General features: G+C 44.9%; 1 protein-coding gene across 1 annotated transcript in view; it reads left to right on the forward strand.

Annotated features, from left to right (window-relative positions):
- The window catches only part of EPB41 (erythrocyte membrane protein band 4.1), a 103338-nt gene extending 93104 nt beyond the window's left edge, over nt 1-10234 (forward strand). Inside the window, exons 22-25 of the mRNA XM_060258514.1 lie at nt 1276-1377; nt 5262-5342; nt 6067-6203; nt 9315-10234. Of these exons, the coding sequence (XP_060114497.1) occupies nt 1276-1377; nt 5262-5342; nt 6067-6162 (279 nt within the window). The 3' untranslated portion in view covers nt 6163-6203; nt 9315-10234. The remainder of the gene's footprint in view (nt 1-1275; nt 1378-5261; nt 5343-6066; nt 6204-9314) is intronic.
- The last annotated feature ends 9544 nt before the right edge of the window (nt 10235-19778 follow it).

The following is a 19778-nucleotide window of genomic DNA, read 5'->3' on the forward strand; positions in this document are numbered from 1 at the left end:
GATGTTTAAACCCTTTGAACCATTGGGAGCATGAAGGCACAAGAGCTTTAGAGCATTTTGCTGAGCATTGGGTTTCTTTGTGCCAAATAAGATTGAAAGGCTGCACTGTGCTATTTGTGCACATTGTAGTTCTCTAGTCCTCCTAGTTGCAGAGATTAGTCTGAAAATGTGGCTGTCATATGTCTTTCCTACAAAATTATATAGCCTGAGCTTAGAATTCCATTTGGCTGATGGACAAGTTGGTTGGGCTTGTCCCTAAATGCCCACTGTTTATTCTGCTCATCTGCTTGTATTCAAAATCATGCTGATATTCAGCAAAATGGGATAGTGGCTGTTTTCAAAAGCAAGCCTCCAAAACATTTTATGTTATTGCTAACTGGCCCACTTCCATCTTTCTGTTGCTTGTGACTTTATCTCCTATGAATGTACATTCCATGCATCTGATGAAGTAATCTCGAACCCATGAAAGCTTATGCTGAAATTAATCTTTAAGGTGCCACTGTGCTTCTGTTTTATTTTTCCAAAACATTTCATTATAGATCTTCTAGTATGAGAATATGAGTAAAATATCTCCCTCATAACCTATATGGAACTATCTTAACTGTAATAAATATAAAATTGACCTGTTACCAAGCTGAATCTAGATCAATGAAACCAGCTGCTTAGGGGAAAATATAGTATTCCTTAATTTAGGAATATGGAGTCTAAATATATTGGCAAGGTTGCCTCTGGTCAAATTATCTGAATTTCATTTCTTTCCCACTTTTCTTCCTGATTGGGATCCAAAGTGGTTTGGAGTGTTCTTTACTTCTCCATTTTATACTCCCAACGACCCTCTGAGGTAGGTTAGATTGAGAGCTTGTGGCTGGTCCAAGGTCACCCAAGATTTTCATGGCAGAGTGGGTATTCAAACTTGGATCTCCCAGATCCTAGTCTGCCAAGCTCTACACTGCACTGGCTCTCCAAACTCAATTTGAAAATACTAACCAATCAATATTTAAAAGGTGTGAAATCTGCCATATTTGGTCTCACATAAGAAGAGAATCTGGTGCTGGATAGCTATGTACTTGAGACCATAAATGAGTGAGCCTTTTCCTGACCAGTGGTACCCACCACATTAATGCAGATTTTATTAGTTTTAAAAAACAAAACATGCAGATTAGCAGCATTCTGTAGCTTATTACACTTTATCAGTATGGCCTCCTTTGCTGAACAGCCTACTCGCCATAGGTGAGCAAGGATTTCATTTATACTTGTTGTGTATCTCTGCCATAGACTGATGATGGCAGTGGGGATTTAGACCCTGGAATTCTGCTAACTGCTCAGACCATCACTTCAGAGACCACCAGCAGCACTACCACTACCCAGATCACAAAGGTAAAAGACATTGCTAATAAAAGTGTGACCTCACTGATGAACTATCTGCTGTGAGTGCATTTTGTCGTGCTGCTGTCTGTGTTTGGGTGGCCCCACTAGGACTTGGTAACATATGCAAGCCTCCATTGGCCCTTAATGCTTGTTGTTTTTAGGTCTTGTTTGCTTTTCTCCTAGATAGAACACTCACGTTGATGGGGGGGACAGGGTTCAGATTGAATTAAAACCCAAAATACTGGGAAGTAAGATTTTTCCTTCTGCTTTTAGCAGAGATGTTTTCCAGAGTGGTAGATAACTCACAGAAGCTCTTCTGAGTCATTAAAACTTTTTTAAAAATCACATTAGCCACCTTTTACCTTAGATGTGAATTTCCTTTACATCTTCAAATGTGGTAGTTTCTCTTCAGCATGACTGCCCGAATCAGTGGTATTCTGCATGCATATGTTTAGTCCCTTGTGCATGGTTGGTATTTCAAAAATGAGTGTGGGTGCACTCAATTATTACAAGAGTTAACCTGGAGTCAGACTACAACCCATCTGTATGCAGTGTGGAACAAAAAGCATCTTCTGTGCCAAGTCACCCTGAAGCACAAACATCCACTCTGAAGAGCCAGTTCAGACATTGTCGTCCCCATGCAGAAGCTTGTTGAAAATTATTTCTGTGTGGCTGTGCTTCATAGGATGGCTTTGAAATATGGTTCAGTCAACTTAATTGTGTTAGGGGATCTCCATGCAGTTAAGTTGAACACTGGAAAATGTTTTTAATTATTATAGTTGTTCATGGAATCCCATAAATATGAGGAGTGAAATGGGAGTTGTCATTCATAACAAAAGCACCCAGTCTGGTGACCTGCCAGAAATCAAAGGAGATACATTCTGTAGGAGGTTTTAATATGTGAAATCACCATTGTTACCACAGGATGATTCACTTCAGGTCTTGGCCTCTTAGTTCCTTCAGATTCTTGGGATTTGGGAACCTAGATGGAAGGTGGCATCACTCTGACTTAATTTAATGAAGCTGTTAGTCCTTCAAGAATCTTTGTTGTTTTTGCAAGAGCTTTGGGATCTGTGTTTTGGTGATTGAGATAACAGTCTGAATGTGTGGATTTGCTCGTTTGTGTGAAGGAAAATAAATGAACACCATCCTTGCATAGCATCTGACTACATGAGAACATATAATGCAGAAATATGAATAGGATCATCATCTCTCTGTTGTTAAAGTTCCTGTCACTTATAAGTAATCTTACATCTGCTTTCTTTACATTGTTCTTGCCATCTGTTTTATTAAAAAAAATTAGGTTCCTTGGTGCTAGACAGTTAAGTTACAGCTGACTTTTGGCAACCTTGTAGAGTTTTCAGGGGCAAGACATGGTCAGAGATGGTTTGCCATTGCTTGTCTCTGCATCATGACCCTGGTATTCCTTGAAGGTCTCCCCTCCAAATAATAGCCAGGGCTGACCCCATTTAGCTTCAGAGATCTGATGAGATGGGGCTATCCAGGGCTATTCATAGCCAATTTTGGGTGTCCTGGGGCTGGAAGTCCACCCTGTGTTCTCCGTCTCATTTTTCAGGTAGTTATATAAAATAGGTTTTTCCCTGTGTATCTTTTTCTTTGTTTTTTGTAGCACATATAAAAGTTGCAGTCCTGCAATATAGGCTGATTAAATGTCTCACTTTAAGCAAGGTAACAAAGCACAGAATTGCAGCCAAGGTAAAATTAACAGCTTTCAGAAGAATTACATTATATTTTGAAATCTGAATCTTGTTTGGAGGGCAATAATATATAATAAGCGAACATAGACTAGATGATAAATTTTTGCAGTGATCTTATTTTCTGTAACTTTCAGTTCCTGAGAGAGTGATCATGTTACATTTGTTGATTGTTGTATGTACATTTTACATTTAGAAGGCAATAAAAAAAGATCTGAGACCCAAATGCTTTAACAGGTGCAAATGATTGCACTATAGTAAAGGGGCTTAGATCCTGTGTAGACTACCATGGGCACAAGGAGATTAAGCAAATTTTTGTCCCTCCCCCTCCCCAGGACCTTCAATCCCACCCCCCACCCCCAGGTATACTGGGAACCCCTGCCCCCCTAGGAGCAACATTTTGTGGTATATATCCAGCTGCCTCAGGAGGAAGGAATCAGCAAAAATTCCCCCTTCCCCTTTCTCCCATGGAAATCTAAGCAGCATTCAAGCTTGGGGACTAGAATGTTTCGAAGTTTTAATTCAGATCTACTTTCTAAAATCTTCTAGTTTTAGGCTTTTCTAATTTTTTTTTTGCCTCATGGTTTTGCAAATTACAAAATGCCAGTGTATGATATAAAATATGGAGTTATATTAGCAAGAAATTTCTATCCATTAAGAATCCTCTTTCCAATGGTAGAAATGGCAATATTTTTTTACTTCCTATATTCTGTGTATTGTGTTTCAGAAGGAGAGTTATATATTCTTAGTCTTACAAAGCAATGAAGGAGTACAAGCTATCACATTAGTATAAGAGCTTTATGACATAAAATTAAGTTTTTCAAAAAATGCAAGCATTAAAACTACCAATGGTTCAACATTGACTGACATGTTTGGTCTTCATCACTTTGGTTAACAGGAGCCATGTAGTTCGCAGATCATAAAAAGCTCTTAGGGTGCTTCAGTACTTTCAGCTTGGCACTTTAGTGCACAGTTAGAAGTTTAGGGTGTGTCCCAATGAACCATAGTGCATTTTCTTCAAGGACACTGAAAGCCATCGTACAGATGGAACAGTATATACTGATGCTGTCATCATTACCATCTGCTTTGTGGGGAGGGGGGGTACAATGTGAGTTGAAGCCCTAGACTGACATGGGCTTTGAGTGCCCCTAAAATTCTCAGATAAGAAGATCCAACTGTGGCTATTACTGATTTAGAAATCTCTAGACTGTATCCTGCAGGGGTCTACTGAATGCCCAGCTGGTTGGTAAGTGCCTACTTAACAAAATAGCCTTTTCTACTCCCATTCCTCAAAAGCAGATTTGTGATTACCTGCAAATCTTTTCACATATGAGGAATGTGTGTATCTGTAAGAGAGTAAATTAAAATATATTTAGGAGATTTGTCAGAAACTGGGGTAAAAACATATCCTAAGTCAGGGGTGGCTGAATGGTGGCTAGGGAGCCATGTATGGCTCTTTCACGCACATGTGGCTCTTTCTCAGAGCCCCCACTGCCCCATCAGCTGGCTTGGGGAAGGCATTTGTCTCTTTAAATCACTCTCTAAGCTAAGCCAGTCGGTGGCTTGGAGCATGCATTATTAAAGTTGCTTTCTTTCCTCCTCCTCTTCATCTATTTGCCTGCCTGCCTGCCTTCCTTCCTTTCTTCTCTACAACTGACATTCATGTCTTGTGGCTCTCAAACATCTGACGTTTATTCTATGTGGTTCTTAAGTTATGCAGGTTTGGCCACCCGTGTCCTAAATAAATACATTAATGTCTGCTAGTGTCAGTTCTGATAGAAAATCAAACCACAACAAGGTCTGCTTCCAGTGTTTTATTTTCCTATGGTTGCTTCTTAGAACCAGTTCCAACCTGCCCTGTCTGTAGATATGAGTACTCATCCTTGTAAAAAAGTTAGACCATAGGACAGAGACTTGTGTTTCTGTACATGAATGTTGGACTTCTGACTTACTGTTTCTGTTAAGTACAGTAGCCAGATCATTCAGAACTGCCACTCTACAAGTAATAGAAATAGTAGAACTGGGCTGCCAAAGAACACTACTTATTATGCTCTAGCAACATATTTAACTTTGGGTGCCCTCCCTCCTCCCTTGCAAGACTGGTTGTCTTTCAGGGGTCTTGACCTTCTGTCTTTGCAGTTGCAAACTTCATTGTTAATGTTCACTTTCTCATAACAGACGGTGAAAGGTGGAATTTCAGAAACACGAATTGAGAAAAGAATTGTTATCACAGGGGACGCAGACATTGATCACGATCAGGTAAGAAATTTTTATTTTCTTGACAGTTTTGAATGTTTGCAAACTGTTTCAGGCATCTTTATCAGTGGTGCAGCTGGAGGATCATGTAAGGTATATTGCATGTCCTTTGGATCGCTGAAATAATTTAGAGTTCCTCTACAGTAAGACAGAACTTTTAAAGCCAGATTTGGAACTCGTTCTAGAGCCAGAAAAGTCCTTGTTGCCATACATTTAATTTGGAAATATTGCGGGGGGGGGGAGTTATTAACCTTCATGACAGAAGCAAAATGTTGTCAAAACAAAAGTGAAGACCATTACAAAGGATTGCAATTTGTTTCATTTTGAGAATTTCATGAACAAAATTGGGAAATTCTGTGTGATTTTTGAGGTGGTAAGGTATCATTGACTGTAGAAGCTAGTACAGAATAATACTCTCATTTATGTGGAACACTTCAGCTATTGGCATTGTTACATGGGCAGTACGTGCTGGATCTAAGTCATGGTCCAGACTAAGAGCCTGTGTGTGTAAGACTAGGATCAGAAGGACATGGGTGCAGCTCTCTATTCATCCATGAGCCTCACAAGGTAATACTGGGTTGGTTACTCTCTGTCAGCCTAACCTACCTCACATGGTTGTGAGGATATAATGAGGAGCTGCCTGAAGAATGAGTAGGATAGAAATTCAATGTCTGCAAGTTCCCTTGAAAACAATTCAAATCAGTTTGTTTGTGGCATCATCCTTCAGGTTCTGGTTCAGGCCATCAAAGAAGCAAAGGAGCAACACCCAGACATGTCTGTGACAAAGGTGGTGGTCCATCAGGAGACGGAGATCGCAGAATAGCAAGACCTGCTATATCTATAATTATATATATGTATATCAAGGTAATGTCTGTTTTTGTGTGCCATGGTGCATTTTGAAGCTCAGTCAGATTTTTTTTTGCCTCCTTTATATATGGAGACTATTTATTTTATGAGTTTTACCAGGAGAGCCAGTGCATTTTGACACCTCTTCTCAGTATCATAATGTTGTGAATCTGTTGCAAGATAGGCAGTTGGTGAACCGAGGGCCAATTCTCAACTTCTAGCTATGTTTTATGGACCAAAAAAAAAAAAATCAACTGTGGTATGGCAGCTTGGTAATTTTGTATGTGCAAGAAGGAAGCCTGGTTCTGGGATTTTATTTATTTCATTTGTATTGCACCTTTTCTCAAGAGAAACATGATGGCAAGCCAGCTTGAAAAACCAGTTTCCCTTTGCTGCTTTAAAAGGCTCAGCTGTAGAATATAGATACTTGAAAACCTATTTTATGGCACAACGCATAGGCTTATATAGTACTTTTAACGCAGACTTGGCTTGCACAATGCACAGCCTGAGGGTATGATACTGTCCAGTTTTTACAGCTGGCCTGTGGTTCCTGCCATCCCTGTTATATGTCCTGAGCCACCCAGCTACAAAATGGCCAAGTGAAATACTCTACTGAACACTCAAGCAGTTCATATCTGAGAAGTCTATCCCCAAGTCCCCAGTGATGTTGGTACGGATGCCAGGGCAAGTTGGAAATCGCACTAAAGGATCCCCTGCTGCCTGGATGTTGTATATCTCTTAAATACACTTGCATGCAGCCTGCATTTTATTACCATTAATAGTTAATGTGGACTACAAGCAATGTGTTTCCTGCATTAACTATTAAAGATAATAAAGTGATTCTCAAAATTGGATGGGTTGCACCTTCCCATAATACATGCTGACTTTTGTTAAGAGCACCCTATTACACAATTCAGATAACTTAAAGAGATCCTAGAATAAAGCCAGAAGTAATTTTTAACTTTTAAAAATTTGCAGTGTTGTAGTGCTGTGTTATGCAGCTGTGTAATGTGGGAATGGAGGCTCACTGCAACAACTAATCTGAGACGTGTATCCATTGTGAATCGCACCCATTCTCTGAATTAGTTTTATGTAGATCAGTGCTAACTGTGGAGCTGGCTTCCAAATAAGCAAGCATAGGGTTATGGTTGCATCTGCAATTTTTGAACATGTATTTTATGCTAGAGGGATGAAACTGAAATACCCTTAGATCAGGGGTGCCAAACATTTGGCCCACGGGCCTGATCCAGCCCCCATGGAGCTCCCATCAGGTCTACAAGCAACTGGCCATGGTCTGCGTCCTTCTCCCTTGCCTGCTTCTTTTGGTCACCATTTTTACATTTCTCCCCTGTGATGTGGCAGCCAAGCCAAACAACCTCTCACTCTTTCTTCCCTTTGGGAAGAGGGAGGAGGAGCCTCAGCCAATGGAGGAGCTTGGTTCTGTAGCTCTGCTGTGTGATTGAGAGAGTCTGGTGTACCAGGCTCTCTCAATCACAGAGCAGAGCTACTGAGACAAACCTCTCTTCCTTCTGATGGCTGAGGCTCCTCACCCTCGTACCCTGGAAGGAGGGAGAGTTTCCTTTGTCCAGTTCCATTGATCAAATGCATGGAAGAGATACAAAGAAAACATCTTTTAAGACCAGCAGTGTTTTATTTGAGCTTTTTGCCTTGCTACAGAGAGAGAGTTTTGTTGGCTTGTTGTTCCAGGGGTTCCCCTGGGTGTAACTGGGTTTGCCTCCCCCTTTATCACTGTATTCATGCTCTCATGATCCAGTGTTCTCAGCAGGAAAGCATGTGATCTGTTTAGAGGAGGACTAACAACAAGCCAGGATTAGTGTGTGTGTCCAGACTAAGTTTTACCCAGCACATTTCCCTTGAATTTTTTTTCACATTTTCCTTTGATAGATTGGGGATTTTGAACTTAGACTTCCCAGACAAACATAGCCAGTTTCAAGAGGGGATTGGATAAACATATGGAGCAGAGGTCCATCAATGGCTATTAGCCCAGCGTATTGTTGGAACTCTCTGTCTGGGGCAGTGATGCTCTGTATTTGTGGTGCTTGGGGGGCACAGTGGGAGGGCTTCTAGTGTCCTGGCCCCACTGATGGCACCTGGTTTTTTTGGCCACTGTGTGACACAGAGTATTGGACTGGATGGGCCATTGGCCTGATCCAACATGGTTTCTGTTATGTTCTTATATTCAGATAGTAGGCTGATCCTGACCTCTATACATGTATGTCTCTGTAATCTTGCACTGCCTCGTAGGAGTTATAGTAGTTTCTTTGGGGAAGACAGTAGTTTTGTAGACAGACACATAGCCCTCAGTCTGTGTCATGGTGCCTTCACATGTTCTTGACCAGTACATAAAGCAACTTACGTACAAAAGCTCACAATGACCAGCCATTTAACGTTTTCCACTGAGTCTTAGGCTCAAAGCATTGATCATAAGATCTCTGTAATAAATGTCAACAAATCAGAAGTAGGTTTACAACTTACAGATGCACAGCTGAACATCATAATCAAGATTTCTACAGCATGGACATTGTCTCAGAACAAGAAGTATCAGTTACTAGAGACTGTTAAACAAAATATTGCAAGTGTACTAATGTTTTAAGCATGTTTCATTCTAAGTTAAAAAAAAATCTTTGTGTTTGTCTATGCCCTTTATCTGTGTTACCTAGCATGATATTTTATGACACACATGCCCAGATCACAAAATTCCATTTATGTCAGATCCATCCCTCATAACAAATGAGTTCAACACCTCTGCCCTAAATTGTTTGGTGTCAGCACTGGAGGCTGCCTTTAAATTTATGGTTCATTCTGTATTGCACAAAATGTTATATGTTCAAAAGAAAGGAAGAGTATTTGGTCCACTGCTACTTTTTTGTTATTAAAATTAGAGCCATCTCTCTCCTAAGTGTTTGTATTCTAGATCTCATACCCCTAGTTTACTAAGTGCATAGATCACTCAGAGCATGAGAGCAGATGTCTCCATGCATTCGCCTGTGTTGGTGTTGAACATGTGGATATGTTGGTGCACTATTTACCAGGGTTATGCTGGCAACTGCTCGGCAGAACTTGCTGATGTTCCTCCCAACTGATAGATAACATTTGTGTCTTCCCCAGGCGATGTCTATTTTACTCTGAGAAAGGCCACCTGAAATATACCAGCAGAACTACAAGGAAACTACCTTGGAGTACCATGACCTCAAACTTGCCAGAGTTACTTTATCAGACATTCTATCACTTACTACTTGGAGTTGGGCTTTTTGATGTTTACTTTGGATTCTCCTCAGTACAGTGGATCTTTTTTTTTTTTTTGATTATCATTTTTATATATTGTGACCGACAGTATGCCATACTTTTCACTGTACCGAAGTGGGGTTTTTTTACAGGTTTTCATTTTTGTTGGCATTCCTTTTTCCTAGCACCTATTTTTTTCAAGCTGTATTATGAAGTTTGAAGGCCCCCCTGGCCAAAGCATAAGGCTTGTTGAAGGGGGAGTTTCCTTTAACTGCATTGCCCCTTCATTGTTGTTATCCTTTTGTCCTTTGCATTCTCACTTAGTGAATTCTCACTTACTCATATAGTGTGGGGATGTCAATAATCTAGAAGTGGATCTTCTTACTAGGAAAGTCAACAAATCAGTCCAGTTTGTGCAGCGTTTTTTGCTCTCCTATTGTGACTTGTCCTGGAGTTTTTATACCGATACATACACATTTATACAAGGCTCTCACAGGTGTGTCTACCCTTTTTTGCCTTTGGATTTTCCTTGCTTGTGGACTTGTGAGCCTCTAGATGCTTCAACATAGCAGGAAGCTGTGGAGTAATATATTCACCGCTATTGCAGTCTGCGTTGAGAGAGAATGGAATTTGGTTCACTTTTATACTGTGAATTTTAGAGCTTTTCAGTGAGCTATGACAAAGAACCTTTGCCTTCATCCCCTCCCCGCTTTTCTCTCTCATATTATTTTGGGCTTCTTGAAAGACTGTATCAATCTTATCTATCATTTCCCCCACATTAAATCAAGCCTGTTAGAAAATGAGTTTGAGAGGTTTGGACTCTATTATAAAGTAGGGCTGTAACTTGCAGTAAATAGTTTTTGGGTTTTTCCCTCCCCCCCAATCATTTGTGTTTTGTTAGTAGGACAAGCTTAATATTTTGTTGGGTTTCAGAAGCACTATTTAAACATAGCACACTGGCCAGCTGTCCACACAAGGGATGTATGATCTTTAAGTATTGTTCAAGTCATCCCTCAGAGAGATTCTCCAGTATTCCTAACCCTGTATTCTCTAAGCAGGTGCGATATCAAAAACTAAGTTATTTCTACTGATGGCTATTAAAACAGAATATTTGGAGAGCAGTTAATCATATGTAATTCTATCAGAAAGATGATCTGAAAGTTCTTTGGGGATGCAGCTAATGGAGCATTCTGCTGCTACTGGGCATCCTTCCTTCCTTTTAATGGGATTGTGTGGAATGCCTCACCTAAACCTCGCTAAAATGAGCGGAAGGTGCAGAGCAGCAGGTCTTAGTGGAGTGCTCGCTCAGGCTCCTTTGCTGTCACACTGGAAGGAAACAACAGAGCCCAGGACCTGGCTGCTGTGGGTCTCCGTGGCTTAACACAGATGTGATCTGTTTTGCTAACAGTGCAGGATCAGAGGAGGACCAGCAGTAGAGGGAGGAGGTTAGAGTTTCCTCCAGACACATTGTTTTTAAATGGAAACTTTTAACTTACCTTTTTAAGCAAATCATTTAAAAAAAAAATAAATGTAAGCATGAATATTCTAATTGGACACGAGGTTCAGTTCCTATGTATGTTGCTGCCACTTTTGTGATGAATGGGAGGAATCACCATTGGGAGATGTTGTGCTCCTTTCTGGCTGAGATCTGCTTTCTTGTTTTACTTAGCTTGGCAGTATCCCCCCCCCCTTTCCATGGCAAAACTAGAACTGCAGACTCAACTCTTCCTTCCAGCAGTATTTGAAAACTCTGCTCACAACTCTTACAGTGTATATCTTACAATGTTATTTCTGAGAGTGTAAAGCTGAAATTGTGTTGAGTGTGCCACCTAGCAAGGAGCCATGGAGGGGCAGGCTCCGCTTGTAAGCTTAATTCTAGGCTCTTGAGAAGTGGAAATTAAATGCTGTCTGCTCTTTCAGCTGTTTAAAAAGCCAGACAGATTGTTAAAAGAATTTGAATTCAGTGAACTGAAAACTCCAGTTTACTGTTTGACTGTAACTTCACTTGCTACACTGTTATATCAAATTTAATCTTTTTCCTAACCCTGCCCCCTCCTGCAGACTTGAATTCATTTTAATTTAAGCAGTCAAGGCTGTGGACTTTGTTAGAGCTGAGAAGATTGGTTGGGTCAGGGGGAGGAATTCAGTACTAATTGAGTACCTTTCCTCTGGTGTGCAGTGGGGGACTGGCAGTCCAAAGCTGGCAGCTGCCACTCAGAGGCTACAATCCTGTGCACACTTAGCTGTGAGTAAGCCCCACTGATAACAGTGGTAGTTGCTTCCAATTGAACATGCCTAGGGCTGGGCTGTGAGGTTGCTTAGGGGATTTCTATCAATCCTTCCCTTTAATCTCTCCTTCCCTCAATTCATGGGTTTTCTATTATAGCACTTAATACATTATGGAAGAAGACCTTGGGTGTGCCACTTTCTCTGCTTCTGGCTCTTTGTAGTACTTGTAGGTTTTTCACCTCTAATATTAAACACTTGCAGCGACAGTCTTGCAAGAGTTTCTTCTCCTCACTGCAGCTCCCATCCTGTATAGCTGTTTATAAGTGATCCCCAGGTCTCTGGCTTAGCTTAAAATGGGGCCCTTCCTCTCTTTCACCCGTGGGGGGTTGAAATCTGCTAGGATCCAACCTAGAATAATCTTTTCGGTGTAATTCAGCATTGTGTCATTTGAACACAGATGAAGTTGCCTTATAAGGAAACCATTGGCCCATCAAGGTCAGTATTGTTTACTCAAACTGGCAGTGGCATTCCAGGGTCTCAGGCAGAGGTCTTTCACATCATTAATTACCTGGTTCAGTTTAACGGGATATGCCAGGGTTTGAACGTGGGACCTTCCACATGTCAAGCAGATGCTCAATCACTGAGCCATGGCCCCTCCCCTAAGCTCCCCTGCTCTGTTGTTTTTCAATATGTCCTTTAAAAGTATGGTTTGTCTTTCCTTCTGCTGTTAATTTCAGTATACCACAAATAGCTTGTTCTAAAGAACATCCTTACTTCCAGGCGAGATATTCCCTGTCCATTGGCCTTTCTGTTTGACCGATTTCGCACTAGGCTTTGTTCTGGGTGGAGAGCCCTTTTGCTCCCAGCACTTCTTTTCATTTTCACACAAGCTGCCTCAGAGCTGCAAGTTGGCGTGTCACTTTCCCATGGCAAGCAAGATCCTCTTACAAGCGCTTTCTGCTTGCCACAGGAAAGCAGTGGGCCAACTTGCAGCTCCATGGCAGCTTGTGTGAAAACGGAGAGAAGCTCTGGGGCAAAAGAGCTCTCTACCTGGAACAAGCCCTAGTGCAAAATCAGTCTTTCTCTTTCAGAGCTCTCCACCTCCTTCGGGGATCTCAGGTCCCTCTCTGTACAGCAGAGGCCATTAAGACACATGCCTTTCTCATACCCCCATTTGATGGTAGTGATAGGGTTTGATCAGGCACAGCCCCAAGAACTTTTTTCTACAAAGGCCAGCTGAAAAGCCTCCCACTCTATTTGTAGCTTCTACTGCATGTGTGCATAAAGGACCCCGCCTCCCAGTTGTTATATGTAGTAGTATTTTTTTTTTAAAAAAACTCATCTTCCTAATCTCAAGGGAAGGGGTCAGATCACTGTGGGAAACTCAGAAAGAGCAGCACTGAGACAGGAAAGTGTAGTGAAGCAGGAAGAAAATACAAGATGGGGTGGTGGGTGGTGGAAAGAAGGGTAGGGAGTGAGAGAAGTAAAGCCCTAAGAGCAGATACAACAGCAAAGGGACATTTTATATGAAATAGTGGGTAGAAAGTTGCCAGAGTGTAGTTGCTTGATTTGGTCACTCCCTGGGTCTTTAAAACTGAATTTGTTCATCACAGCTGCACTTGAAGAATTGAAACATTTCCAAGGTAGCACAAGCAGGCCTTGCTTTGCTTTTGAGTGTGAGATTTGCACTTCCTCTAGAAGATTTTCCCACCCCATACATTAGATGCATTCAGGGGCTACATGTGCACTACCACTTCTATAGGAAAAAAAACCCAGAATTCTAGTATCTATAATTAATGCAAGTGGAACAAATTAGAATGACTTTGTAATCTGAATGATTTGTTTGCTAATCTTAGGAGAGAGAGGCAAGGAGTTTTAGAAGGCGCTGAAGTGTCTTCCTCTGGTGAAGGTCTTACTCAGCGCCTCCTTTGGCTTCTGGATTCTGCAGGCAGAGCCACATTCTTGACAACCACAAGGGCTGGAAAACTTGCTTTTAAAAATACCCCAAAGAAGAAAGCTTAGTTTCTGTGGAAGCTGACTTCTGTGACTCTACTGTCCTTCTGCAGAATTGCAGCCAGCACACAGCTATAAAGATGCTCCTCTAAAAAATGTGCTGTAGCGGAAGGTCTTGGCTTAAAACAGTCCTGGGCAGGACACCTGTGGGCAGGTAAACATTATTTCCTGGCAACCAGACCAGGGGGCAGAATTACTTAACTGAGCAAGAGTTGGTGGGGTTCTTTTCAGGCTGTCGATGTGCCACAAGTGATTTCACATAGGTTATGTGGGCAAGCAGGCTGGTGGGTGGGGTGGCGGGGGGGAGCATTTCAGGCTCGACTTCATTTGGGTTTTATTTGCCAGGCTGGCTTAGCTTTTCACAGCAGGCGCTATGAAAACAGCTTACAATTAAGACAGCGGGGAAGCATCTCCCTGTGCCTGCTAACGAATGTGCAGCACCACCATTTCTTGTGAAGCTGGTAGCTGAGCAGGCTTCTCTCCTCAAAAATGCTGCCCTCACACTGAAGTCTGCAGAATGAATTTGGCTTCCAGTGCCCCTTAGAACTACTGGGGACCAGCACCAGTTATCAGCTGTGCGTTAATGAAATGTGATTTATTTATTTATAATACTGAGAGAGGTCCCCAGTTTAACTTCATCCCTCCTTTAGAAGGTTATCCAGAAATTGTCCTGACTGTATAGTAGCTGGCAGCTATTTATGTATGAATGTTTGTACAGAAGGAAGGCAAGAGTTAATACTGACCAAACTGGGAAGAAAGAAAATACAGTTTTGCATGCCAGACACCAGCATGAGGCCAACCATTAAAGTACTAATAAATCTTAGTTGTTTTGGAGTTTTCATAAATGGTGGTTTGCCATTTTCATACAGAGGAAAATTAACCCTTGGTGTTCTTAACATTGGTTTCTGGGTTGTTTTTTTTTACATGATTGATCACAGACTATTTCACTGCACATATGAAGGAGCTTTGTAAATTTTTTAAAGAGAATGGTGAATTGTATAGAATAGGGAGTTTCATCTTTCTTTTAAAAATAGAAAATATTGCAACAGAGTTAAAAAAAAATAGATAATCTTTATAGTTGAAGTAGCTGTTATTTTGGACTTTTGTAGTCGAAAGAAAAGTGGATGTAGCATTTAGACATAAGTGTTCAATCTTGCTACTTGTATTGCATTTTTTTCAATAAATTTTCAAATAAAAAACCCACAGCATCCTCGTTGTCCATGAAGCTCTCCTTTTTCATTTGTTAACACACACTGCGCTTTTGAAACTGCTGAGGCTTAATTCATAAAGTTAGAATGCATATAGCTCTCCCAAGAGAGGTTTGCAGATAGCTCTTAGAGCAAAGATTTAAGAATTCTGGAAAGCTGGAAGTGAATCCTGCTATTGGATTTGATTAATTTGGGATCCTGGTTTCAGTTCCCTTTTCAGCAATGAGCTTGGCTTGCTCAAGAGCCTCATCTCATCTTGGTGTTATATTTGGCCACTGTAAAGTGATGGGAATAGCAACCCACCTCACAACACTGTTGTGAAAAGTATGGTGGAAATTGCAGCATTTGGCTTTAAAAGTGCTCTGTGAAACTACATAGAGACTGGAGCCTCAGACAGGCTCTTTTGCAGCTGTGGCTGGCCTCATAACCTCCTAAAGTAAAAAAGAAATAACTGTGTGTTGTAGACATTCTCTTCACATATGTACACTCAGCATTTGCTTCTTGAGTGCACCCTCTGAGAAGTCTGTATGTCATGTGAAGCTCTCTCTCTCTGCAATTACATGGCTGTAGAATGACAGCCTCTGTACAGTGAATTAGCCCTACATCTGTCTCCATTTTCTCCTTTCCCCCCTGCAGTCAGGCTGTTGCCTGGAACATGGTTTTAAGGGGGCCTTGGTGTCAAGTCTGCTATGAGTTACTCAATATCTGTATTAAGTTTGGTTCTGAAGTAAAGGAGTCTGGGTACTTTACAGTGTACACCGGGGGCTGCTAGCCCACTTTCCTGCCCCCTCACTAGAAAGGCCTTTGTTGTGTAACCTGCTTTGAAATGCTAACATGTGAACAAGATAGTGGCGCCTTCCCAGCCTTGTTCTCTGTGGGGAGTATGGGGTGTCAAGGCTTCGGCCTGGGAACGAAAGAAGTAGCATCCTAGTGTGAAGATGTGTTGCATAGATTGCCCCCCCCCCCGTAGGAATCCTTTAGATTCATACCTTAAATACTGGATTAGTGCATATGTATTTCAGTCCTTCAATCTCTGCCATGGTCTCTAGTTCTGATTACAATAAACTTGTTACTCTATCAAGAGACTCGTTATTGAATTCAGCCGACTTGACATTTTGAAGGACTCCTCTATCTTGGAGTTCAACCTTTCCGGCAACTGAAAAGGCGATGTCCGAACAGTCTCCGGAGAATGGAGGATTCCCAACCAGAGTGGAGGGGGCCGAGACACCCTGGCACATCCATACTGCCAGAAGGACCGCGGCCTCCCCTCCACAGTTTCAGCTGCTGGTGACCCCACGGCAATACCAGCCAAGGACCTCCACTACGCTGATGGATCAAGCCCCGGTCCGACGGGAGGCGATCATGACCCGCCACACCAAGCGGGTCCAACTGGCTGAGGCCGCCGCCGCCCACCCGGGCGAGGCGAGCGAAGGCGCCGGAGCCGCGGGGGCGCAAGCCCCCGGGAGTGGAAGCGAAGGGGCCGAGTGCGGAGCGGATGACAGAGGGGCGAGCCCCAAGGACCAGACCGATGAGGAGTACGAGGCGTTTCGCGCGATGGTCCGCAGGGAGATCGACGGGGCGGTGAGAGACCTCAAGGACCAGATGCAGACCCTGACCGCGCAGCTGGGCAGAGCGCTGGGGGTGACCGGGGCTCGCCAGCAACAGCCAGCCCCGACGGGTCCGCGGGGACCCCCGGTTCAACAGGGCCCCGCCGCCCCTCCACCCGGAGCGGCCCCGCAAGCCCCAGCGGCGCCCCCTCCTGCCCCGGTCAGACAAAGAGACCTGGGGGGAGGCCGGGAGCTGGACGCCACGTTCGACGGGGACCCGGAGGAAGTGAACTACTTCGCGATCCAGGCGAACAGCTACATGCACTACTGGGGGGACTCATTCCCCGATGAGATGAGCCGCGTGGACTACCTCGGGTCGAAGCTACGGGGCGCAGCGAAGAAGTGGTATGTGAGCCTATGCGAAACCAACAGCCCGGTCCTCCACTTCGTAAACACTTTCGTGCAAGCCCTGCTGACCCAGTACGAGGACCCCCTGCAAGAAACCCGAGCGCTGGCGGCGCTGCGGAACATGAAGCAAGGGGCCCGATCCATCCGAGAGTACGCGGCCGACTTCCAGGCCAACGCCGCCCGGGCTCGGAACTGGAACGAGGTGATGAAGATCGAGCACTTCACCAATGGGCTGAACCCGAGCATCCTGGATAGAGCGCTCACGCAAGCCCGCCCCGATACCCTGGTGGGGTGGATTCAGCTGACGGGGGAGGTGGAGACCAACCTGAAACGAGTGGCGATGCTGCGCCAAGCACTGGCCGCCGGCAGGGGAACGCCGAAAGCAAGCCCCGGGAAGGCTGAGCCACCTAAAGTCAAGAAGCAGGCGGTGGCTGCCCCGGGGGGGCCCCGACGTTGTTTCCGGTGTGGGGACCCCAACCATCTGGCCTCCGGCTGCCCCCAATCAGCCACCGGGGCCGCCCCACCGCAGGGAGCCACCCGCCCGGGCACCCCCAGCCCCAAGAAAACCACCGGCCGCCCTAAGGATGCGGCGAAGAGCAGCGCGCTCCTGGTGCAAGACGACCTACAAGAGGAGGAGGTGCGTCTGTCAGAGGAGCTGGCCGAGCTGGCGTGGGAAGAGGAGCCGGTGGGAAACGACGCCGACCTGCTTTGAACGGTGCCAACCAGCAGGTCGACCGAGAGGAGGCACCGCTAACGGTGAGACCCACGGGAAGGTTGTACTTTATAGTGGTCAAATTGTTGAACCCAAAGCTAAAAAGGTTCCTACAGATCCAGGCCCTCATAGACTCGGGCTGTAATAGAGAGCTGATTTCCCCCAAGGTGGTGGAGGCTCTGGGGTTGAAATGCTTACAACTGCCCCACCCCATGCACTTTGAACAGATGGATGAGTCAGTAATGGGGGGGGGGACCCTGCACGCAAGAGACTGAGCCGTGCCCCCTGGGGATTGAGGACCATTGGGACTCAGAGACGTTTGTGATCGTGCCCGCCTGTGGCTACCCCGTGGTCCTGGGAGTGGGGTGGTTGGAGAAGCACGAGCCCCTCATCCGCTGGAGAGCCCAGACCATCAGATTTCCCGACCCAAGTTGCAACCAGCACCTTTGGCAGGCAGCATGGGGGCCACGAGCGCCAGCCGCTCGGGAGAGGGCGTGCGTCCTGGTGGAAGAGGTGCACCATGTCCCGGACGCCTACCGCGACCTGATGGAAGTATTTAGTGAGCGGGAGGCCAACCAGCTACCCCCCCACAGGAGCACAGACTGCGCGATAGAACTAATCCCCGGGGAAAGCCTTCCCAGGGCCAAGCTCTACCAAATGGGGTGGGCTGAGAAGAAGGAGCTGCGAAAATTCCTAGACTTGAACTTGAAAAGGGGGTTCATCAGACCCGCGACGGCCCCCCACGCGGCCCCCGTGTTGTTTAGAAAGAAAAAGGACCACAGTCTTAGGCTTTGCACTGATTTTCGTGGGATTAACGCGATTTCCATGTCAAACGCCTACCCCATCCCCCTCATCAAAGATTTGCTAAGCACGGTGGCGGGGGGGAAGATTTTCACAAAGCTTGACCTGCGGGATGCGTACTTCCGAGTGCGCATCAAGGAGGGGGATGAGTGGAAAACGGCGTTCAACACCCCGATGGGGCAATTTGAATATTTAGTCATGCCGTTTGGATTGCAAGGGGCACCTGGGGTGTTCATGAATTTCATAAATGATGTATTGCGGAAATTTCTGTACAAGGGGGTGGTGGTGTACCTTGATGACATCATTATTTATTCGCAAGACGAACAATCCCATGTGAAACTAGTGAGGGAAGTGTTGGCCACCCTGCTGAAGCACCAGCTCTACGCCAAGCTGTCTAAATGCGAGTTCCACCACACGGAACTAGACTATTTGGGCTTCCGGGTGTCTGGGGACGGGCTGGCCATGGATCCAGCTAAAGTTCAGGCAGTTCTAGAGTGGGCCCCCCCGAGGACACGTAGACAGCTCCAAAGTTTCATCGGATTCTCCAATTTCTATAGGACATTCATTGAAGGGTTCGCCCAGATCGCTCTGCCCCTAACAGACCTCCTGAAGACGAAGGGGAGGGGGGAGGAGGCAAAGCGACCAGGGGCCAGGCTGAATTGGACACCGACTTGTCAGGCGGCTTTCGACCGGCTTAAACAACTGTTCACAAGCGAGCCGGTCTTAAGCCACCCAGATGAGCGGAAGGGGTTTGTGGTCCAATGCGACGCCTCCGATGTCGCCGTAGGAGCCATTCTCATGCAGAGGGATGAGGAGGGGAAGCTGAGACCCTGCGCTTACATTTCGCGAAAGTTCTCAGAGGAGCAGAGGAACTGGTCAGTGTGGGACAAAGAGGCTTTCGCTGTCATGTTTGCACTGAAAACTTGGAGGTCCTGGTTGGAGGGAGCCAGGGTGCCCTTTGAGATATGGACGGACCACAAAAATCTAGAGGCACTAACAGGGAAAAGAAAATTGAGTGAAAAGCAAATCAGGTGGGCGGGCTTCTTCTCCAGATTCGACTTCACCCTGAAGCACATCCCGGGGACCCGCAATTTTCTAGCAGACGCCCTGTCCAGGCTCCCACAGCGTGAGAGCCAGAGAGAGGAAGTGGTAGATTCCCTGATCCCCCCCACACAAGTGGCGGCTATGGTCACTACCCGCTCGCAGAGGAAAAAGGAATTGAGTGGGCTAAGCAAAGAACGAATCACCCTAGAGGCCGAACGGGAGGGAGGTGGGCGGCCGGAGGGGTTGCAGAAAAGAAAAGACGCTCTTTGGTACAAGGGGGAGAAACTGTACATCCCGGAAACATTAAGGAAAGAAATTCTCCAACTATGTCACTGCTCCAAATTAGCTGGGCACTTCGGCTATGTAAAAACCTTGCACTTAGTGC

Source organism: Heteronotia binoei, chromosome 17 (assembly GCF_032191835.1).
Source record: "Heteronotia binoei isolate CCM8104 ecotype False Entrance Well chromosome 17, APGP_CSIRO_Hbin_v1, whole genome shotgun sequence".
Lineage (NCBI taxonomy): Eukaryota > Metazoa > Chordata > Lepidosauria > Squamata > Gekkonidae > Heteronotia > Heteronotia binoei.